The 24615-nt window shown below is 35.5% G+C and overlaps 1 protein-coding gene across 2 annotated transcripts in view; it reads left to right on the top strand.

The window, feature by feature from the left end:
* LOC111140851 (zinc finger RNA binding protein) overlaps positions 1-24615 on the top strand; it is an 87425-nt gene that overhangs the window by 45848 nt on the left and 16962 nt on the right. For both annotated transcript variants that reach the window (XM_022493069.1, XM_022493070.1), the window contains 6 exons: positions 6002-6164; positions 7220-7425; positions 8350-8500; positions 11583-11724; positions 16297-16394; positions 17261-17356. In XM_022493069.1, the coding sequence (XP_022348777.1) occupies positions 6002-6164; positions 7220-7425; positions 8350-8500; positions 11583-11724; positions 16297-16394; positions 17261-17356 (856 nt within the window). The remainder of the gene's footprint in view (positions 1-6001; positions 6165-7219; positions 7426-8349; positions 8501-11582; positions 11725-16296; positions 16395-17260; positions 17357-24615) is intronic.

Below are 24615 nucleotides of genomic sequence, written 5' to 3' on the forward strand. Positions count from 1 at the left end.
TTTGTCACCCCCCCACCCCCAAGAAGAAACCACAAACACGTTGGTAGTCACTCCCTATTTTCCCCCAACCCCTACATCTACCCCTGGGCAACCACAATATACTGTCTGTCTATAGACTTATTCTGGGGTTACCTGCGTGGCTCGGTTGGTTAAGCATCCGCCTTTAGCGTAGGTCATGATTCCAGGGATTAAGTTCTCCATTGGGCTCTTTGCTTAGCATGGAGTTTGCTTCTCCCTCTCCCTCTGTGTACTCCACTCCCCCCTTCAAATGAATAAATCTGGGACGCCTGGGTGGCTCAGTTGGTTGGACGACTGCCTTCGGCTCGGGTCATGATCCCGGGGTCCCGGGATCGAGTCCCACATCGGGCTCCCAGCTCCATGGGGAGTCTGCTTCTCCCTCTGACCTTCTCCTCCCTCATGCTCTCTCTCACTGTCTCGCTCTCAAATAAATAAATAAATAAAATCTTTAAAAAAAAAAAAAACAAATGAATAAATCTTTGGACTTATTCTGGAGATTTCATATAAATGGAATCATACGATGTATGGTGTTTTTTGTCTGCCTGCTTTCACTTCACCGTGTTTTTAAGATTCATGCATGTTTTAGCATGTAACAGTACTTTGTTTCATGGCTTAATAATATTCCATCATAAGAATGTGTAACATTGTTCGTTTATCAGTTGATGGACATTTGTGTTGTTTCCACTTTTGGGGTGTCATGAATGCTGCTGCTAGGAGTATTTGTACAAGTTTTAAAATATATTGGGGCACCTGGGTGGCTCAGTGGGTTAAAGCCTCTGCCTTCGGCTCAGGTCATGATCTCAGGGTCCTGGGGTCAAGCACCACATCGGGCTCTCTGCTCAGCAGGGAGCCTGCTTCCTCCTCTCTTTCTGCCTGCCTCTCTGCCTACTTGTGATCTCTGTCAAATAAATAAATTTTTTAAAAAAATTTTTTAAATAAATGAATAAATAAAATATTATTTCAGGGGCTCCAGGTCATGGGATTAAACCCCATGTTGGGCTCCCTGCTCAGTGTGGAGCCTGCTTCTCCCTCTCTCAACACTGCCTGCTTGTGTATATACTCACTCTCTCTGTCAATTGAATAAAATCTTTTAAATATATCTGTATCTGTAAATATAGATATATATTTCAGAAAATAAGCATAATGTACGCTTTCTTTTTTTTAAGTTTTTTTATTTATTTGACAGAGCACAAGCAGGGGGAGTGAGAGAGGGAGAATCAGGCTTCCTGCCGGGCAGGGAGCCCAGTGATGGGCTCAGTCCCAGCACCTGGGATCATGACCTGAGCCAAAGGCAGATGCTTAACCAACTGAACCACCCAGGCACCCCTGTATACATTTTATAATTCACTTTTTTCATTTATACGTCAATTTAAAAATTAAGCTAGGATTATTTTCTTTTTTGTGACAGCATAGTATTCTCTGATATGGATGTGTAATTTTCTTTATGACTTGTCCTCCTTTGTTAGATACTTGGGTTGTTTCCAGTGTTTCTGTACCATGGTTATTACATTGACCATGCTTGAGGCTATATTATTGCATAAATTTTGATTTTATGTTGGTAATAATAATATTTCCAGAAATAGAAATATTTGTTTGAAGGAAACCCATGCTTCTGCCTATACTGAGTACTCTAACTTCAATTATTTTCAGATATTTTGGTTTCAGGACTCTTTATACTCCATTATTACTGAAGATAATTATTGAAGATAAAATTATTGAAGATAATAATTGAAGATATAGTTGAAGAATAGTAATAAAGATAAACTCAGTTGAGTTTCAGGACCCTTTATACTCAGTAATTATTAAAGACTCCAAATAGTTTTTGTTTATGTGGGTTATAGCTGTCAGGATTTCACTGTATTAAAAATTAAAACTGAGGGGCGCCTGGGTGGCTCAGTGGGTTAAAGCCTCTGCCTTCAGCTCAGGTCATGATCCCAGGGTCCTGGGATCGAGCCCCGCATCGGGCTCTCTGCGCAGTGGGGAGCCTGCTTCCCCTTCTCTCTCTCTCTGCCTGCCTCTCTGCCTACTTGTGATCTCTGTCTGTCAAATAAATAAATAAATAAAATCTTTAAAAAAAATTAAAACTGAGAAATTTAATATTTATGAATTCATTTAAAAATGACGTTTTAGGGACTCCTGGGTGGCTCAGTTGGTTAAGCGGCTGCCTTCGGCTCAGGTCATGATCCCAGCATCCTGGGATCGAGTCCCACATTGGACTCCTTGCTCGGCGGGGAGCCTGCTTCTCCCTCTGCCTCTGCCTGCCTCTCTGTCTGCCTGTGCTCGCTCACTCTCTCTCCCTCTGTCCCTGACAAATAAATAAATAAAAATCTTTAAAAAAAAATAAAAATAAAAATGACATTTTAATTATATTTGTTATAATATAAATGTATTGGGTGCCTGGGTGGCTCAGTTGGTTAAGCGGCTGCCTTCGGCTCAGATCATGATCCTGGAGTCCCGGGATCAAGTCCCACATCAGGCTCAGTGCTCAGCGGAGAGTCTGCTTTTCTCCCTCTGCCCCTCCCCACCTCTTGTGCTCACCCACTCTCTCTCATTCTCTCTCAAATAAATACAATCTTTAAAAATATGTATATAAACAAATTGACTAATTATATTACATTGCATATATTTAATAAATATAACTTGGTGAAAATTGATCGTAATATAACTATTTCTTCACCAGAATTCTGTGAATGATACTGTTTTACATTTTTGCAAATCCCTTTAAATGTCTTGCTTAAAAGAAGGCAGCATGATTCTCATGTGTGCTTCTGTGTTCATTTTGTTGCAATACCACATTCTGCCTCTGGATAACTCCACTATACATTCAAAAGAGAGTTAAGAATGGAAAAGGTGTATGATGTCTTAATAAGACATGGATCCACTGACAGGGCCTCAGGGACCATCTGGAGTCCTTGGAAATTTCCACACTTTGAAAATTGCTGCTACAACATTAAAGTTCTCTGCCAATGAGAGAGCAAAATATGAAATCCTTTTTTGGTTGGTTGGGTTTTGTTTTCAAAGTTGAAATTTGGGATAGGAAAGGTAAATCTTTTCAAATTTGTTTCAGTTCAGTTTGAATTATAATTATATTACTGGCAAATTTTCAAAAGCTTTTTTTTTTTTTTTTTAAGATTTTATTTATTTATTTGACAGAGAGAGATCACAAGCAGGCAGAGAGGCAGGCAGAGAGAGAGAGGAGGAAGCAGGCTCCCTGCTGAACAGAGAGCCTGATGCGGGGCTCGATCCCAGGACTCTGAGATCATGACCTGAGCCAAAGGCAGCGGCTTAACCCACTGAGCCACCCAGGTGCCCCCAAAAGCTTTTTTGAATATAGTTGACACACAATACATTAGTTTTAGGTGTACAACATTCTGATTCAGTAAGTTTATACTTCATACGTGCCCACCACACATGTAGCTACCATCTGTCCCCAGACAACACTGTTAACAATATCACTGACTATATTCCTTATATTATGCCTCTGTGACTTACTCATTTCATAACTGGAAGCTTGGATCTTCCACTCCCCTTCACTCATTTTGCCCATCCCCTCATGCCCCTTCCCTGTAGCAAACATCAATTCTCTATGTTTATATCAATTCTCTATATTTCGCTTGTTTGTTTACTCATTTGTTTTTTAAGATTCCACATATGAGAGTAATCATATATTTGTCTTTCTCAGTCTAACTTATTTCACTTAGCATAATACTTTCTGGTCCATCCATGTTGTTGCAGATGGCATGATCTCATCGTTTTTTATGCTGCATAATATTCCGGTGTGTGTCCATCCACCTCTTCCTTATCTGTTTGTCCATCAGTGGACACTTAGGTTGCTTACATATTTTGGCTATTGTAAATAATGCTTCAGTAAACATAGATGTGCATGTATCTTCTTAAATTGGTGTTTTCAGTTTCTTTGGTTAGTTATACAGTAGTTGAGTTATTGGATCATAAGATATTTCTCTTTTTAATGTTTTCCACCTTGGCTGCACCAGTTTACATTCCCACCAGCAGTGTACAGGGGTTCCTTTTTCTCCACATCCTTGTCAACCACTTTTTATTTCACATATTGAATTTTATTACATGTTTGAACATTTACATTTCCTCTCTAGTAAATTGCCTGGGTTTTATTTATTTACTTACTTACTTAACTGTTATTTTGTACAGACACTATATTGTAGCTATTAACCTATTATTAATGTGTTATCTTCAGATAGTTTTTACTGTTATGTATTGGTTTTTACTTTTTAATATGTTTAAATATATCAGTCTCATTTTTTGTGAATAATCTGCCTTTGTAATGCATTTGAAACTCTCTGTACTTAGATATGGAACTTTTCCTCTTTTGTTGATAAATCAAATATTTATTAAGCACCTACGATGTGCTAGAAAATTGCATGTAGTGTGTTAGGCACTGAGTATGAATTGGTAAACAATGGATAAAAATCCCTGCCCTTATATAACTTAAACATTTGTGTTCAATAATAACAATAAACTATTCAAAACTGGATGAGTGTAGTTTTTCAGAGCCTTCAACCTGTTACTCATTTTCTCTCAAGGCCTAAATAACAGAGAATTGTGTTTCTATACTACTTCTAAGTCAGATGACCCAAAAAAGCACTGCTTATTCCCAATCTGAGGAAATTGGTAGTTTCTAAAGAGCTACATGAGAAGCATACTTGGGTTTGTTTTTGTTTTTGTTTTTGATTTTGGAGAAGTGTGCTTCTTTCTTTTACATTAAACAAATTTGTCTAGTAAAACCTTAACTCCTATCAAAATTTACGTTAGAGACATAATTTCTCTTTGTAGTTATCGGTACCCTAGTTTGAAGCTAAAAGTAAAGACAGAAGTGAGAGTGAGGTAGTAAAAAAGAAATTAGAGGGCGCCTGGGTGGCTCAGTGGGTTAAGCCTCTGCCTTCGGCTCAGGTCATGATCTCAGGGTCCTGGGATCGAGTCCCACATCGGGCTCTCTGCTCAGCAGGGAGCCTGCTTCCTCCTCTCTCTCTCTCTCTCTGCCTGCCTCTCTGCCTACTTGTGATCTCTCTCTCTCTGTCAAGTAAATAAAGAAAATCTTTAAAAAAAAAAAAGAAAAGAAATTAGATTCTGAAAATGACCATTAAAGCAGAAATTATACAATAGCTGCCCACAGTCCAGGTTCAGCCCATGGAACTTTTCATTTGATACACTTAGTATTTTTAATTTAAAACAACACTAAAGATTCTGAAAAACATTAAAATCCTGATGATCTTGGGATTGGAACCCTGTATTCCCTTATGGCAGTAATTAATTGGGGCTGAGTAGCAGCTGTTCTCTTTAGCCAGAACATGTACTTTCTCCTCCCCCCTTGAAATTTTTATTTAAATGCTAGATAACAGACGTGCTTTCTACTTGACCATAGTCCTCCCCAACCTTAATATGTCCCCACAAATGAGACAGAATGTGAGTTGCCATTCATCACTGTCTTGTACTATTGTTTTTCCTCAGTAGACAAATTGTGTATACCTGTATCATAAATGGGGAAATTAAAAATAGTCTTAAGAGGTTCTCTCTACATAGAAAATAGGAGGGAGCACATTTTTATAGAGACAGGAAGAAAATTCCTGAATGTGTGCTTCAGGTTTTTCATTCACACACGTTACTGGTCCAGCCACTGTAGGTAGGCATTTAAGTTTACAATATCTTAAAGAAGGAGAGATTGAAGGAAGCTCTGAGGTTTCTAGTGTTTGTTCCTTTGGCTTTGACATCAGGCTATGAAATTTTGTGTTGCTTTTCTCTTTGTTTTCTCACCTCTTTTTACTCATACTTGCATCCATTTGTAGATGAAAGCAAATAAAGGATATTAGTTACACACGGGAAAAAGGAAGGTGTTAGCTAAGCTGATCTGGGACAGTTTTTTTAATTGCATTTTTTGTCATTATTGATGTAAGTTCTTGGGTTGTATTTTTCTTGTAATAAGGTTTGTAATATCATTCTCTGTTTTCAGACGCTATGAAGAGGACATGTATTGGAGAAGAATGGAGGAAGAACAACACCATTGGGATGATCGCCGCCGAATGCCTGATGGAGGCTATCCTCATGGTCCCCCAGGCCCATTAGGCCTTCTGGGAGTCCGACCAGGCATGCCTCCTCAGCCACAGGGGCCTGCAGTAAGTGTACACATAATTTACTTAGGGGATAAAAGTGTTAAGATTGATTCAGCATTAGAAGATAACAGTTTGGGGAGACTAATTCTTAGATTTAATAGTCTCATAATGTCAGCGTAAGGTTTTCCTCCGATTTAGAATTTTCCCTCCTTTTATTATAGCTTCTAACTCATGTCTTATAAAGGACTTCATAGAGTATCCATGAATTTTTCTTAACCCTAAAAGCTAAACAGGAGCGGAGCTTTTGTTCTGTCAAGTGTTCTTTAACATTAGAGATTTTCTTTCCTTTGTTTTTCCTGACATTTGCAAGAGCAACCACTTTTGAAGGCAGCTGCTTTGCCTTCAAAATTATTATCTTCCCATTACCTGTTGTTGAGAATCTTCTTTCCTTCTTCAAAACCTGACCATCTAAAACCTGCTACTGCTTCTGAATTGAGTGCAGGATAAGGGGTATGTAAATGGTTCAACTTGAGCATCACAGTTGATGTACTAGGAAAAGTATAGGAAAGATAATGCATCTTGAGGTTTGTGTTCTATAGAAGCTGTGTAAGAGAAGAGACACCAGCTTATGAAGAGCATTCCATAGAAGTTCAGACTACAAAACTAGAGAATTTTTTGTTGTTTTCCAGAGAGCATTTAGGAGAAACAGCAAAGTCCTCCTCTTTAACTTACTCTCTTTCTCATTTGTCTTTACACAGAACAAGCATTTGTAAGACCTGTTCTATCAAAGTCAAAAAAACTTTCACAATAAACAATCTTTAAAGTTGAATAAGAAGTATTTCCATAGCCTTAGATACGGTGTTCAGGCAAAGCATGTGTACATACAGAGATAAGCAAATGCATACATATACAAGCATCCGACTCTTGATAGTATAACTTTCCAAAGTTTGCAGTTTTGTTTTTACTGAAGTAGAAAAGGGGAAGATAATTTTAAGTGGACATTTTGCATAGTTGACTTTTTTATTAAAAAGATATGACAAACATACATATAGTTGAAAATTATGTTTATTTTTGCCCAGGAAGCATTGCTTTTAAATGAAGTAACTTTTTTTCTCTAGCCCTTACGTCGTCCTGATTCATCTGATGACCGTTATGTAATGACAAAACACGCAACCATTTATCCAACTGAAGAAGAATTACAGGCAGTTCAGAAAATTGTTTCTATCACTGAACGTGCTTTAAAACTTGTTTCAGACAGTTTGTCTGAACATGAGAAGAGCAAGAGCAAAGAGGGAGATGATAAGAAAGAGGGAGGTAAAGACAGGTGTGTTTTCAGAGTTACTTTGCTTATATTTTGTTTTTCTTTCCATGTACTTCTTACACTTGAAATAAGTTACAGAGACTAAAAATTCTCTGGTATGAATGTACATGTCTTGTTTGGGTAGATATTTAATGTATTTAGCTGCTTTTTGCTAAAATAAATAACAGAGTTGCTTAAAATCTCCAATCTTATGATTTTACTAATTTTATTTTAATTTATATAAAACTATTTTGAGTCTTTTTTCAAAGCCGCCTTCATAATTGCATTCAGCTGCTCTTCAGTTTTCCTTTGTTATATCTGTCCCACATTCAGTCCTTGTTTTAGCAATTTGTTTCCTTAGTTCGTTGACCATAAAGCCTGAAGAAACTTAAGCTTTGGAAACTTTTTTTAGGTAGGCTCCAGGCCCACTGTGGAGCCCAACACAAGGGTTAAACTCATTACCCTAAGATCAAGAGTCAGATACTTAACCAACTGAGCCACTCAGGCACACCTGGAAACATCTTTCATATCAAGTTTTACGTTGTGATTTTTCCTTTTACCATTTGGAAATATTTTTACATTACATTAAACATGACTCTTGGGGCACTTGGGTGCCTCAGACAGTTAAGCATTCAACTCTTGATCTTAGCTCAGGTCTCAGTCTCAGGGTCATGAGATTTTTAAAAAAGGAACCATGACTCTTATTCTGATTTGTAAAATGAGACACAAAAATGTTAATATTCTTTGAAATTGTCCCCGTGAGATCTTAGTTCTTGATTTATTTATCTATATATCTTATCTAAATGAAGGCTGCTTCTTAAAAATATTAAATATTTTTAAACTGTAGTTGATAGCATAAAATTATTTAATTTACTATTATATATTTAGAGATTATCATGGCTATGGCTGGGAAGACAAATGTCATAGTATAATTTGATTTCACCACAGAGCTTTAAAAGGAGTTTTGCGAGTGGGAGTATTGGCAAAAGGATTACTTCTCCGAGGAGATAGAAATGTCAACCTTGTTTTGCTGTGCTCTGAGAAACCTTCAAAGACATTATTAAGCCGTATTGCAGAAAACCTACCCAAACAGCTTGCTGTAAGTATTATGGAAATGTTCCTTTTTACCCCTTGTCTGGTTCAGAAGTTTTTGGCAGGACTAACTGTGCTTCAGCCTAAACCTAAGCCAGCCTTTAAATTTTTGGCTTGACTTTCCATTTTGAGATTTTTTTGTTTTTTGCCAGGGTGGGGGGGTTGGTTTTTGTTGTTGTTGTTGTTGTTGTTGTTGTTGTTGTTGTTGTTGTTGTTTTGCTTCGTTGTGCAAATTGGTAGGACTATTTTCTAGTTTGCCTTTTTAGGTTTTATTGTGCTTACATTTGACATGAAGCCATCGTGCTAATTTATTTAAAAATGTAAAATTATAGCACATGTCCTCGTCCTGGTTTTTTTTCCCAAGATTTGAAGCATAAGAGAGAAGGCAGTTGTTGACAGAAAATGGTTTTTCTTTTTCTTTTTTTTTTTGTTAAAAACAAAGCCCCTGTGTAGCAAGCTTGAATTTTTAAAATCTGTGAACCTCTCGCCTGTTTAGTTGAATACATGTTTTTAATAAAATACAGTAAGAAATAGTCTTTCCAATTTGAATTTCCTTGGTCTTACTTTTCTTTTTCTGTCTTTATAATGATAGGAATTCTATCTTTGTCCAGCAAATCATGGCAATGCACAATTAGTAGAATATCCCCCTTTTTGGTCTTAACAAAAGCAAACTTTTTAAGTTTGAATTCTAAAAAATGTTACACATTAGTCTCATAATCTCAGATTGGGATTTAAGGTAAATATTCCTTGGGGAGCCTGGGTGATACAGTCAAACGTTCAGCTCTTGGTTTTGGCTTGGGTCTTGAGATCAAGGCCCACATTGGGCTCAGCCCTCAGCACAGAGTCTGTTCAACACTCTCCCTCCCTCTCCTTCTGCCTCCCCCACCCCCAGCACACACTCACCCACCCCAGCACACTCCCTCTCTCTCTCTCTAAATAAAATAAAAAATTTTTTTAAAGATTTTATTTATTTATATGACAGATGGAGATCACAAGTAGGCAGAGAGGCAGGCAAAGAGAGAGAGAGGGAGAAGCAGGCTTCCCGCTGAGCAGAGAGCCCGATGTGGGGCTCATTCCCAGGACCCTGAGATCATGACCTGAGCCAAAGGCAGAGGCTTTAACCCACTGAGCTACCCAGGTGCCCCTAAAATAAATTTTTAAAGAAATATATTTCTTGAATAATTTAATGTATATAATTTATTTTAAAACCTTTTTGGTTTTAAAAGTTAGTTTAATTAGGTATTCTAAATCCAAGGGTTGACATTTCATTGGTAATGTGTATTCTACAGCGATGAGTCAGAATAAATAGTACCTGACCACAGCAGAGCAACTGGTAACAAAAGGGATAGTGAACCACAGTGTTGAACTTAAGCTCTGACAGCTAACATTTAATGTTGTTTGCTTTATGTTCCCATTGTTCCGGATATGAAGTTTCTCATTGTGGATGAGTCTTTTAAGTGCTAGGAACCAGAAGAATTGGCATTGTGTCTGCTTTTTATCCCTCTGTTGAGGCTGCTAGGGCAATAGGATATGAGGTGGGGGGGGCGGTTTGAGGGCCTCGAGAGAATTACATAATTTGCCAGAAATACCTTGATCTTAATTGTGATGCTTGGGGGCGCCTGGGTGGCTCAGTCATTAAGCATCTACCTTTGGCTCAGGTCATGATCCCAGTGACCATTGGGCTCCCTGCCCTGCTGGAAGCCTGCTTCTCCCCCTCCCACTCCCCTTGTCTGATGATCTCTCTCAGTGTCTCTCTCTGTCAAATAAACAGATAAAATCTGAAAAAAAAAAAAAAAATGATGCTTAATAAAACTACGAAGTAGGGAAATATATCCTATGGAAATAATCAAGCAGTTAGACTAAAAGCAAAATACCCTTTCCAAATCAGACTGTACTTACTATACAAGGGAATGAAAAAAGAATTCTTCATCATCATTGTCATAGTTGACATTTATATAGTACTTAGTATGTACCAGGCACTGGTTTTTTTTGTTTGTTTGTTTTTTGTTTTTTAAGATCTTATTTATTTATTTGAGGAAAAGCACACGAGCTGGGGGAGGGGAGGGGAGGTGCAGAGAGAGAATCTCAAGCACATCCCTGCCGAGCACAAGCCCCAACATGGGGCTTAATCCCAAGACCTCCAGATCATGACCTGAGCCAAAGTCAAAGACTTAACTGAGCTGACTAGGTGCCCCAACCAGGCATTGTTTTAAGGGCTTTATATAGTTAATTCATTTAGTTCTACAAGTTAGGTAACAATTTCTGTCCCCATTTTACAGAAACAGGGTAGAGGAGTTAAATAATTTGCCCATATTCACAACACTGGTAAAGTAGTAGCTGGAATTTGAACTTAAATATTGTACTATAAACACTCAATGTAATTTCTGTAAAGCATTCATTCATAGAAATTGGGGCTTATCTATATCAAATTACAGTGGAAACTGGGACTTATCTATATAAAATTACAGTGAATCTTGGTTTTTCTGGATCTTAATCAAGACTTTTTGCTCTCCAATTATGATGTATAGATGTGTTGATTTCACAATGTACATACAGTGGGAATGGTTGAATTCAAGGATCTATTTAGTTTCATTCAAATTCTGCAGATGTAGAAGAACTTAACTACCCAGATGCAATTTGAAGGTACAGTAGTAAACACAGCAGTGTTTCTTTTATTCAAGAATTTATAATCTAAGAGGGACATACACAAATAACTCTTGATACAAATAATGGTAAATATTAGCTCAAGAAAGAATTGTAAAAGGAAAGTATAGTAAGAGATGAATGATATTTGCATTATTGTAAGGCTTCTTGGAGGAGGAGTATATTATCTACTCCTTATAAAAGGATTGAGGTAGGGCCCTGGCTCGTTCCATCAGTAGAGCACGCGACTCTTCATCTTAAGGTTTTAAGTTTGAGCCCCATGTTGGGTGTAAAGATGACTTAAAAAAAAAAAAAAAACGAAAAACAAATCTTTTAAAAATAAGTAAAAATGCTTGAGATGGTGAGAAAATGAAAGAGCCATAATGAAACTGCTTTGTCTGATAATGTAAAAGTTCAGCTAATTTTTTGTGCTCTTCATTACATAGGTTATAAGTCCTGAGAAGTATGATATAAAATGTGCTGTGTCTGAAGCGGCAATAATTTTGAATTCATGTGTGGAACCCAAAATGCAAGTCACTATCACCCTGACATCTCCAATTATTCGAGAAGAGAACATGAGGGAAGGAGGTTGGAAAGCCATTAAACGTTCTACTTTTCTATTAACTTTTTTTTCATTTACCTACTCTTTAAGATGGCATTAAGCCCTAGAAGGCAACATGCTGGCATTACATATGAATTTGATAGATTTGACTTAAGTAGCAACCAGTTTTGCTTAATAAGATCATTTCCCAGAAAGTAAATGCTCTTCTTAGTAATGTACTTCTATATAAAACACTCATGGTATTATTGACTTTCTTGATTTTTTTCTTTTCTTGCTAACCTCAGATTTCTGGAAAAAAAAAAAAAAGTTCAAAATTATTCTTGCTGACATAGTGGACACATAAAAAAAATTAAATGTTGGTAGTAAAGGGCCACAAATTTAACTTCTGTTAAGAAGTTCTTCTTCTTGCCTTGTCTTATAAAAAAGACGAGAGTTTCAAATAAAATTGGTTATATACTTGTAATATGTTTTAAGAGGCATTGTTATCTGTGTAATCATGGATTTGGCTTGTCCTGAGGTAAATATTTCTAGTTCTCTGAGGTTGCTCTTTGGTTTGGAGAGTTTTCATGAATGCGGAGCATCCTAATGCACATAGATTTGGGCATTTAAACCCAATTTTATTATACTAGAGATACTGAAAAATAAGTGGTGTAGGCTTAGTAAGTTATAGTACAGTACAGGATTTTTAAACTTACTTTACAATTGTAGAATATGAAATCCTGCTGGTGCCAGCAATGTTGCTTTAGGGACTGTTCTGTAACATTTTCAAAGCTTCAAAAGCTTTTAAGCCAAAAAGCATGGTCAGTGTCTGCCTTATGTTGGTTCTGTTGTTTTATGGGTCAGATAAAATTTACTTTGTTTCCTTTCATGTTGTTTTTGTACATCTTAACTTGTTGAGTATGAAGTTATATAGTCTACACTAATATTTTTTTGTGATACAGATAGAGAAGAATACTGTATATTAAATACTAAAATTGTTTAACATAGTATCAGTAGGCTCTTAGTTACTGTCCCTTTAAATTTGTTTCTTACAGCAAAGCATTTTTTTTTAAAGGCACTGGGCTTTCCACAACCCAGAAAGAGAACACTTTATTTAAAATGTGGCCATTGGGAGGCATGTCTAATCTTGCATACTTCACATATATATCATATCAGGACTTGTATGTTGTATAAGCTTTGCATCTTAAAAATAATTGGGTTTTGTGTAAAGGATCTTTTATATGAACATGAGTTTCCATTCAAGGTCTGACTGTGAATATTGCTGGGGAAAAAAACAGTTCCTGAGTCGATCTGGTCAATTCATATGCAACATATGACCCTTAGGATTTGAAAAATCTTCTAATATGATAAAAGTTGTTATACTTCGAATGAAATTACACTCATATAACCATTTAACTATTTCAGAGCACATCTGTTCCAATTACATTTAGCCTTAAATTTATGCAATATCAGGTTACTTTATTATGTTGCAAAAGTAAAGTTCATACCACATTTGTAGTAGAGTCTTTGATAACCTATTCCTTCTAAAGGAAACAAAATTATATTTTTGTCTGACCCAGAATTGAGTTAGAATTACTGTTCTGGATTTCATAAATACTCTGGTGAGAGAAATGATCAGTCCAAAATTAGAAGATTTTACTTCAAGACACTGAGCTGAAAAGTTGGATGTGCAAAAAGTATAGAAACATTGATAGAGTGTTCTTGCTGCAGATAACTGCAGTAAACTGTGTCTTTAGCTTCATTATGAAGATTGCTTCTTTCTTGCTGCAGAATAACGGTATGTATTCTCTCTCACTGCAGCTCCCAATGCTCTGTGTCTTAAAATCACTTAAAGCCTATAGCTTGCTTTGGGGAGTTAGTACAGGGGGTAAGGAAGGCTTTGCCGGAAGAACAATTATAAGTTTGAGACTTGCGCCTTGTGCAGTGTGGTAGCTCTTTAATGGTCCTGTTTAATACCAAAAATTATTTTTCAATTATTTTTTAAAAATTATTAAATTTCCCAAATAACTGTTAAACGCATGTCAGATCTATTTTATGGTACTGTGTTTGACAGTTAAACTATTGACTTGAAGCTTGAAATGTTGGAAATGCTCTAACCCTTGCTACAGTGTCTTTTCTGCAGCAAGTCAAGTATGTGTGTGTTTTTTTCCACCTGTAGCTTATCAGGCCCGGTCCAAAGCCTTCTAGCAGAGGGGATTGATTCCTGTCAGGGGTTGCTGCCAAGACATCGGAAGGATTTTTGACCAAGGTTTTCAAAAGCTCAGTGTCACACCTGCCATTTGATTAAGGAGGGATTTTGGATGCAGAGTCTGGCATTTATTGTCCTTTGTGTGGCTGTTTTGTTTGTTTTGTCTTTGTCTATTCCAGAATTGAGCAGTGTTCACACTAGTTTTTAAATGGTTGTGGGTGGATTATATATTTTACATAACCATGTTAATTTAAATTAATATATTCCCATTAACTTTAATCATAAAATAGTGTGGACACAGCATGTCTTCTAACTAGTGATTAACCCCTTAAAATTTATGAAATACATTTATGTAGGATAAGAATTTGCTTTTTTTTTAAATAAATTATTTTTGTTTTGTTAACTGGGAATTAGGCAAGAAGTATAATTTTTTTGTTTTTAGTACAATATACCTAAGGGGTTAATCCACTTGAAATATAAAATGGGTGCAAAAATCCACACTCTAAATTTAACAGAAACTTTCAACTTAACAGCTCTTAATTTGTTTTTAAATTGCAATAGGTGTCTTGGCATCTTTAAAATTGTATCATTAATTAAAATTTTCAAAGTTATAAATGCTTGTGTGCAAAAAAAATACATATTGAAGGAAATTATAACATTGTGAAAATAACATAAATTCAGAAACTTTTTTAGAAAGAGATTGCACATTGTCACCTATTTGCATTTTAGCTTTAGCAAGTAATGTAAATAAGGGAGTAGAAAGAAGGTCCTTAAGCAGTTTTGTAATCCTGCATTAAGAAGTGGTTTTTTGTTTTATTTTTTTATTTCTTTTTTTTTTTTTTTCCTTAGTTAGCTGTGCTTTTCTGTATCCCTTTCTTTCCTTATCTCAGAAGAACCCTATATCTTATGGTCAGTATGTTTCTGATTTTAGTAGTAGGTAGGTCTTGCAGGTTTTGAGATTGTCCACTATTTTTTAAAAATCACTAATATTTTGTCTTGATAGTTTCTTTTTAGTATCCACATTCTTTCTTCTTTCAGAATGCTACACAATGTTCTTTGATTCTGAAAATCGCCCTTCTAACATGTCTTCTTGAAAAATCTGGATCATTTGATTATTTGAGGAGAAGAACTAAGAATAGAAAGCCCATTGGATAGTTATCATTTTTAGAATATGCTTCTTTATGTATTATCTCCTCAAAATAAGGACAAGTGTCTTTTAAGATAACTGAATGCTCATACAAAATATATACAATTAAATAACTTGCCTAAAGTGCAATAATACTCTAAAAATCATCTTTAACTTCTTTTATCATATTATTTCTTTTGTCCCTCATACTCATTTGGTAACCTCAATGATTTATTAAATTATATTTTAAATACCCCATAATTTTGGTGCACTTTAGCCAGTAGACTGTGAAATTCAATAGATTACTTACCTAGTATGTAATTATGCTGTGTTTAGAAAATACTTCTACTGTTAAAATCATTAAGAGCTATGAATTAGATTGACTTAGTTGCTATTTTGAATAGCTTAATTAGCTAATATGCTGTTATTTTTATACACACTTTACAGATACGTTTAGATGAACATAGCTGGCCCTCTATCATGAATGTAAAATTAACCTCTTGTCCTAGTTAGGTTCAGATTTTCTCAAGTTTTTTAGATGGCTCCTTTGTTTTAACACAGTAATCGGATTTAAAATCAGTTGTTATAATTTTAGACCATACCTATTATTTATCATCAAAGAGTTCTTATGCATCTCTTCTTTTTCTATACTTATCCTATTTAACCATGCTAGTTCCTATCGCCCTTTTCCTCTATACCCATTATTTCTCTCCAGTTATTCTTTGGGATATTTTATGGAAACTTTCTTAAAGAGCATTTCATATTCCCTTAAAGCTAAAATCTCCTTGTAGAAGAGAAACCATTGACCTCTTAGAAATGCATATTTTTGGCTCTTTGTTTTTTTCCATAATTATTACTGTATTGATCATTCCATATTTATTATTAGTTCTTTGCTATATGAGCCCCAGAATAACCTCTGACCATTTAGAATACTGAACAAACTTAATAGTTTATCATGAACTCTCATTTATTAAGGTGGATTTTTGTGTTCCCTCTTGTCTTGTCTTTGTGCTGGTGCGCTGTGTCCAGTAATCCTTCCTTTTGATTTTATTTTGGTGGGTAGGGTTATTTGCAGAAATCATTTATTACATTTCTTAAGAGTTTAAATGCTTTTGATTTTCACATTGGATTATATAAATTTGCTGAAAATAACTCTGGGTACATTAAAGTGCTGGTAAACTCGCAAATGGCTCATGTGACACTGATGCTACTTTAAGAAAGTGTCTTGCTCACCTGGTCAAACACCCATTCCTCACTGCATTTTGCCAATTCAATCCATTTTAGATGTAACCTCGGGTATGGTGAAAGACCCACCGGACGTCTTGGACAGGCAAAAATGCCTTGACGCTCTGGCTGCTCTACGCCACGCTAAGTGGTTCCAGGTTCGGAACATCATTTTACTTTTTTCTTGTAGCCTTATGAGAGAGTAGTTCAGTAAACATGTTTAACTGTGTTTAAACATTTCAAAAGATTGCCCAAGCAATACTATTTTAAATTAAATCTCAGAAAATATGTTAACATAGAAAGCTGGGTGTGAAGATCTGCATATTGCAGTTACTATTAATTTGACAATAACCTTAGGTTTGGGGGTGTTTTGTAGTTTGGGTTTTTTTATTTTTATTTTTAGTGGCTATATTTAAAGTTTACTTGTTTAGGAACATCACATGTTTGTGTATATATATTATATTCCATAAGGCTGCAGATTAACTTTTGCTTTAAATAATGGAATATGTGTTTAAAGCTTTGTGTATAGTTTTAAGATTTTTTCCCCCTCTTTCTCTAAGTTAATAAGTGTAGGGAGTGAAAGGTGAGGAAGCAGCTGTTTGGTTTAGTGACTTTGCAGTCATGCAAAGGCACAGAAGGGAAACCAAACAGATTTCCTTAACCTTTCAGTCCCTAGACAAACTTTTTAGCTCTTTACTTTTTCTTTTATTTCTAATGTAGGCAGAATTTTTTTTTAAGTTTACTGTTTTAAATGAACACAGGTCAAGGTTCACAGGGGATCAAGAAATATTATTCTTGTATAATCTGTTTACTTTGACCTAAAATACCAGCTTTTAAATACTAACCCTGGCATAAAATATTGCTGTAAATGGCAGCTCATTGAATCCAATTTTAAGTGTGGTTATTTTTGTTTTATTTTTATCTGAGCTTCCATTGAACAGTGGTATTTTAACTTTTTTTCATCAAGGGATTATTTTCAATATTTCTAAGATTAATTCACCTGGGTTTTTGTGTTGCTCTCAAGGCTAGAGCTAATGGTCTGCAGTCCTGTGTGATTATCATACGTATTCTCCGGGACCTCTGTCAGCGAGTTCCAACGTGGTCTGATTTTCCAAGCTGGGTGAGTAGGATGTAACTTTATGGTATGAAAAATAAATATTTAGGAAACACTATCACAGTTTTTATAATCTCCTCTTACATTTAATTGTCAACTTTATTTTCATTTGCTAAATGTACTACTTTGTTTCCTCTTCTAGGGAGAAATCCTGAGGGTCATAGAGTGTCTAACTTTCTGAGATTTTATTATTTAAAGAATTGCACTTGATGTTTCTTTTTGTATTATCCTCTATTTTTTTTTCTTTTGCTCTTATGATGTTTATTTTTTAAGATAACAGCAATTGTTAATTGGCTTTTATTTACATAAAGGTACAAAGACTAAAAATTAAGCTATTAATCTCCCTATGCAGAGTTCTGTTAACAGGTTTTTTTTTTTTTTAGTAATGTAGGGGTGCCTGAGCGGCTCAGTCAGTTAAGTTTCTGACTTGGGCGCAGGTCATGATCTCAGGATCCTAGGAAGAAGTGCTGCATTGGACTCCCCAATGAGCAGAGAGTCTGCTTGTCCTTTTGTCCCTCCCCCTACTCGTGCATGTGCACGCTCTCTCCCTCTGTCAAATAAATAAAATCTTTTTTTAAAAAATATTTAAAAACTTAAAAATTCCAGAAATACAGGTTGTGAAATAAAATGTGAGGAAGAAAAAGAAATATGTGAAGTTAGGAAATTCAAATAATGCAGAAAGTCACCAAAAAGTGAGTCGTCTTATTATTTAATGGCAAATTATCTGTAACATTTGTTGTGATTACTTCCAGGAAAAAAGTGCATGTATATACACCATATATGTTCTTATTCTTATATATATACTATTATCCCTGTGAAGTTTGAGCCCTTTTGGTTCCTGAGTAGCAAGAATTCAGTTGGGGGGGTATTCAAAAATATAATTGAACCTATTGGTTTCAGAGTTGGGTTAGTGAGAAGTGAATAGCTAGGTAACTTGAATTCTTTAATTTTTTTCTAAACATGGGTGTTCATGCTATTTAATTATTTGCATTTTCTTAACAAAATGCATCTTGGAGCTCTTTGAGAAAGGCATAGTCAAATCCACCTTATTCTTTGCATTAACTACATGGTATTCCCTTTGTGTGAACATGCCATATTTTATTTAACTAGTATCCATTTGATGACATTTGGTTGTTTGCAGTGTTTTACCATTAAGTCTTCATTATACTGTTGTCAAGCTTTTGTATTATAATTCATGTAATAAATTGCTAGGGCTAGAATTCCAAGGTCAAAGAACATGTGCCAGTTATTTTTGAGAAAGTTGGATCATTGAAAACATCCAGAAACTGGTGGATTGATCATTTCCTTCACACCCTCACTAACTCTGGGATATCATCACACTTCTTAACAATATAATAAATATAAAATGGTCTTGTTTTTTATTTACATTTTTTTATTGTGATTGCTGGCATTTAGAATTATTTTTCTCTTAGCCAGCAGTTCCTTTGTTACTCAACATTTTCTTACTTTATATTAAATCTTTTTATAAGAAATTAGTCCTTATCTGTAACAAAAATGATGTTTTCCAGCTTTTCAGCTATATTACCATTTTTGTTATATCAGAATTTTTAATTTTTGTAAATTCTAATCCGTTAATCTTTGATGACCTCTGTGTTTTATATTCTACTTATAAAAATCCTCTTGTATTTTAAATTATAAATTAGTTCACACATGCTTTCTTCTAAAGCTTTTTTTCCCCATCAAATTGCATTTTTTACAAGTGCATATATATATATATTTTTTTAATACATAACAAAAGCTTTGATAAGGATATATTCCAACTTATAATAGGGGTTGTTTCTGAGGAGTAGGAGAACGGGATGATTATGATAGAGATCTGTAATGTTTAATTTTTACCAGGACAAAATGTATATACATTATTTGTATAATTAAAAATAATTTTAAATTTAAAAATTTTTAAATCATAAATGGATTTAGCTAAATGTTTTTTTAGAGCAATTGCCAATTATTCCAGTACCACTTAATAATTTATTTAACAATAATACCTTCCAACCCCCAGTTTGAAATACAATCATTATTATAAACCTGTGGTTCTCAACCAGGGGTGGTTTTGTCCACCAGGAGACATTTGGCAATGTCTGGAGATATTTTGGGTTATCACATCTGGTTATTGATAGCACCGAGGTTGAAAAACCCTGTCCTAGACCAAAGTTCCTTTTTTGTGGGCCCATTTCTGCAGTTGTCTGATTCCTTGGTCTGTTTTCTTCTGTAGTGCTGAACTCTTTAATGATTGAAGCTTCGGAGATTTAAATTTCTGATTGTCCTCATCATCACATTCTTCCCTCTCTGTTCTTTGCCCACTTTTAAACACCGTCTTGCTCAGAAGAATTTTTTTGGCTTTTCTTACGTATTTGTTTTTCCAAAGGAACTTGACTACAACTTTCTTCAGTTTCTCCGAAGTTCTTCTGATGTTTCCTTAAGTAGTACTGCATTGAAATTAATAGATGTTGGGGGAATTATCATCACTTTTATACTGACTCTTCTTACCCTATACTCTAGATGTGACGTCAAGTTTACTGAAGTTAATTTTACGTACCTGCTTAGATTTGAATGTGTTCTGTGCATGTTAAGTTTTGGTTTTGTTTGTACCTAGGTATTTTATCTTTTAGAGGCTTTATCCCCCTTCACATCTATTTTCTGGTTATTGTTTGTGTATATAAAAACTGTTAACTTTGGATATTAATTTTGCAACCCCTATCACCTGACTGCATTCCTTTATTTGGAATAATTTTTTTCATATGATTCTCTTGGGGTTTTTAATCTTAGAATCACACCTAAATGATATTTTGTCATCTTTCTTTTTTCTAATTTAACTGATACTTCTATAATAAATAGGAAATAAAATACATGCATGCTATGTTCCTAATTATAAAGAAAATGCTTCTAAGGTGACTAGTGTACTAAGCATGATGGTTAGCCTTTTATTTGAGATACTTCTTTATCAGGTTAGAATTATCAGTCCTTTCCTAGTTTGCTAAGTAATTCTGAATCAGGAATAGAGGGACACCTGACTGGCTCAGTCGTAGAGCATGTGACTCTTGATCTCAGGATCGTGAGTTCAAGCCTTAAATTGGGTGTGGAGCTTATATTTTTTTAACAAAATTTCTTAAGGTTAAAAAAAAAAGTCAGGAATGGGAATGAAACTTCATCAGATAATCTTTCAAGGATTATTTACATGATTGTATAGTTTTTTTCCTTTCAACCTGTTCAGTATTGTTCATTATACAAATAGATTTCCTCATACTGAACTAATTTTGCATTCCCAGTGTGACTCTCATATATGAAAATGATATTAATGAACTATTAAGTTTACTGATAACCTGGTTAGGAATTTTCTTGGTGACACAAAAGAAAATTTTATAGTTTTATTTTTGTCCTCTTTCAGATTTAGAATAACTGGTGCACTAGCTCTCTAAAAACAGTTTGAAAGTTTTTATTCTTTATCCAAATTCTGAAACACTTTTAGAGGATCAAACTACTATCATTTGATGACATTTATCCAAATTCTGAAACACTTTTAGAGGATCAAACTACTATCATTTGATGACATTATTTCCCAATGTATATTAATAAAGGGGGTAACATTTTCTCAGTTTTTTCTGTTGCAGTTAGTCTAATTTTTATCTCTCCTATTTAATTTTGGCAACTTTTGTTATCCTAGGAAAGTTGACCAGTTCAGCTATTCACATTTTTATATGATAGAATTTTGTTCTTGGGAGTCTTGGGGTTTTTGTTTTTTGCTTTTTGCTTTTTTTGTTGTTGTTTTTCTTTTTAGGTTTTTGGGCAGAGGTAAGATTGATTGATTTATTTTAGAGAGAGACTGCATATGAGCCAGAGGAGGGGCAGAGGGAGAGAGAATTTCAAACAGACTCCTCCTGCCTTGCCACCCCAATGTGGAGCTTGATCCCAGAACCCTGAGATGACCTAGAGGCTTAACCAACTGAGTGGCCCAGGTTGCCCCTCTCAGGGTTTTTTTAAGTACTTGGAGCATCTTCATTATTATTTTGTTTGTTTTTAATTCTTAGCTTGGTTGATTAGACTAGCCAGCAGTAGTAGTTGCTATATAGGAGCAAAATGACAGATGGGTGTTTCATTATTTGTAAGGTGGTCAGAATTCATTAAATTCTTAGTGTTTTTTTGTTTTTTTTTTTAAGATTTTATTTATTTGTTTGATAGAGACACAGCAAGAGAGGGAACACAAGCAGGGGGAGTGGGAGAGGGAGAAGCAGGCTTCCCGCCGAGCAGGGAGCCCAATGTGGGGCTTGATCGCAGGACCCTGGGACCATGACCTGAGCCGAAGGAAGACGCTTAATGACTGCGCCACCCAGGCACCCCAGTTCTTTGTATATTTTAATATAAAAATCTGTTCAGTATTATCTCACTTCAAATTTTTTAATGTACAAAAATATATGTGCTATAAGGGTGCCTGGGTGGCTCAGTGGGTTAAGCCTCTGCCTTCAGCTCAGGTCATGATCTCAGGGTCCAGGAATGGAGCCCCACATTGGGCTCTCTGCTCAGCAGGGAACTTCAGTTCTCTACACCTGTGTGCCCTTGAGGCTGTTTCTATTGTATTAAGTCCAAGATACAATATTTCCGAGACTGGACTCAAGCCATTCTTTCTAGGCTACTCTTGGAGTCTAGAGGTTCATCACTATAGATGGCCCTGCCCTACAACTTTATTTTTCCTCTTTATCAGAGGGAGATGTGAACTTCAGACACCCCTTTGAGGCGGCAGAGCTTTATGAATTGAGTGGAGAAGGGAGAAAAAGGTGTAGAAGGAATTAGAAAAGCATAGGCCATGGCAGGGTAATGATAGAGTCAAAGAGGGCAAATGAAGCTGGTGGTTAATTCTTTGAAATGATGTACGTAAAATAAAGTACACCGGTTTTTTAATTGTTTAAAACACACAAGAATGTCAGTATTTTGGCATTTTAAAATGTTCCTAGTATTGTTGTCTTTAGGCAGTGTATTACTTTTCATATTATTTTTTCCTTTCCCCAGAGAATTAGCTCCTTGGATTTATCTGCGAGATCTACCATTTTCCTATTTAATCCTAATTTCATCTCTAATTTTCTGTTTTCCTTGTTTATTTTACTCTTTTACAAACTTCTTGAGTTGGATACTTGTTTCATTTGCTCTTTATTTTAATTCCAGTATAGTTAACATGCAGTGTAATATTAGTTTCAGGTGTATAATATAGTGATTTAACAGTTCCATACATCCCCCAGGGCTCATCAAGACAAGTACACTCTTGATTGTTTTTTTTTTGGTAGGATTTATTTATTTATTTTGGTTTGTTTGTTTTTAAAGATTTTATTTATTTATTTGAGAGAGAGAGAAATCACAAGGAGGCAGAGCAGCACATACAGAGAGAGGGGGGAGGAAGCAGACTCCCCACTGAGCAGAGAGCCCGACGCGGGGTTCGGTCCCAGGGACCCCAAGATCATGACTTGCGCCTAAAGGCAGAGGCTTAACCCACTGAGCCACCCAGGCACTCCTGTTTATTTATTTTGGAGAGAGCGTGCACACGCACAGGGGTGAGGGGTGTTGAGAAAGAGAGAATCAGAAGTAGACTCCCTGCTGAGCACCGAGCCCAATGCAGAGCTATATCCCATGAACTGAGATCATGACCTGAGCTAAAATCCTGAGTCAGACACTTAACTGACTGAGCCACCCAGACGCCTCCTTGAGGGAAGATCCTAATTCTGTGTGATTGAAGGCAGGCTACTTTTTTTTTTTTTTTTTAAGATTTTATTTATTTATTTGACAGAGAGGGAGAGAGATCACAAGCAGGCAGAGAGGCAGGCAGAGAGAGAGGAGGAAGCAGGCTCCCCGCTGAGCAGAAAGCCCAATGCGGGGCTCCATCCCAGGACCCTGGGATCATGACCTGAGCCGAAAGCAGAGGCTTTAACCCACTGAGCCACCCAGGCACCCCGAAGGCAGGCTACTTTTGTTTCTGTAAATAATTTCTAGTTTTTGTAGCATTGTAATCTGATAAATACATTCTATTTACAAATTTTGGAATTTAAAGTTTCATTTTGTACTCTAGTATGTACAGTTTTTATGATCTGTGGGCATTTTTCCCCCCTATGGGCACCTTAAAGAGGTGTTCTCAATAAGGTGTAACACACAGCATACACCTCTTAGTTCAGCTTAATCATTTTGTTCATATCTTCTGTATTTTTTCCTTACTTATTTTTTGTCTACTTCATCCATCCATGGATTGATGAAAGTGAATTAAAATCTGTTTCTATTATGTTTCCATTTCAGCTCTATTTCCTATAGTTTATGCTTTATTGTTTTGTTGCAGGGATAATTCTGGACATAAACAATACAGTTATGTCATCATTGTGAATTTGAACCTTTGCCATTATAAAGGGTCCCTTGTTTAACTTTTTCTGTCATGAGTTAATAAGTCTTGTCCATTGATTAACATTGAAACTCTAGCTTTCTTGTCATGAGTATTTGTCTGGTATATTTATGTTTGTTTTCTTCTGTGCTTTACCTTAATTTTTATTCTTTCCCTTTTTTGTTCTTTTTGTTATGTGAGTGTTTTTTCTTTGTGACAATTAGTTGTTGCTCTTCTAGTTTTATATGATGTTCTCATTCATCTGTTAACAGTTTTATATAGTATCTGTCAACTTTCACCCATAAAAGCTGAGACATTTTTCACTTATATTCCCCCCCCAATCCTTCTTTGGGTTTCTTGTTGTGTAATCTTTCATTTGTTCCATTAATATTTTTTAATGTATTTAATGCTTCTTGATTAACTTACCTTAAAATTTGTTAATTCCACTTGGAAAATAGACATTTACACACTTGGGCTTTTTAAACGTTAAAAATGTAAAAATAACTGCATTTACCTTCTGTATTGATATTCTCTGATTGTTTAATGTTCTGTGTTTAAATGGTTCGGTGCAAACCACTAGGTCTTGTACTGGGGCTTTTCATTTCTGATTGCATTTTATCATCAAATAGTTTTTATCAAAAGGTATTTAAGTTTTTAAAAATTCTGTCATGTTTGAGAAGCTCTGCCAATCGCCATTACTTTAATGAGAAATATATTGTTAGGTCACAGTTTTTCCCCCTCCCCATTTTTAGTTTCACTTCACTACCTTCCAGCACTGGGTATTGGTAAGTCTAAGTTCAGCCTAGTTTTTTTGGCCCTGATTTTTTTTTACAGGCTGTTGAAAGAATTCTTTATCTTTGCATATCATTAACTTTAGCCAAATTATGTCTTGGAA

Source organism: Enhydra lutris, unplaced genomic scaffold (genome assembly GCF_002288905.1).
Source record: "Enhydra lutris kenyoni isolate GAN:26980312 unplaced genomic scaffold, ASM228890v2 scaffoldscaffold5, whole genome shotgun sequence".
In the NCBI taxonomy this organism is placed as follows: domain Eukaryota; kingdom Metazoa; phylum Chordata; class Mammalia; order Carnivora; family Mustelidae; genus Enhydra; species Enhydra lutris.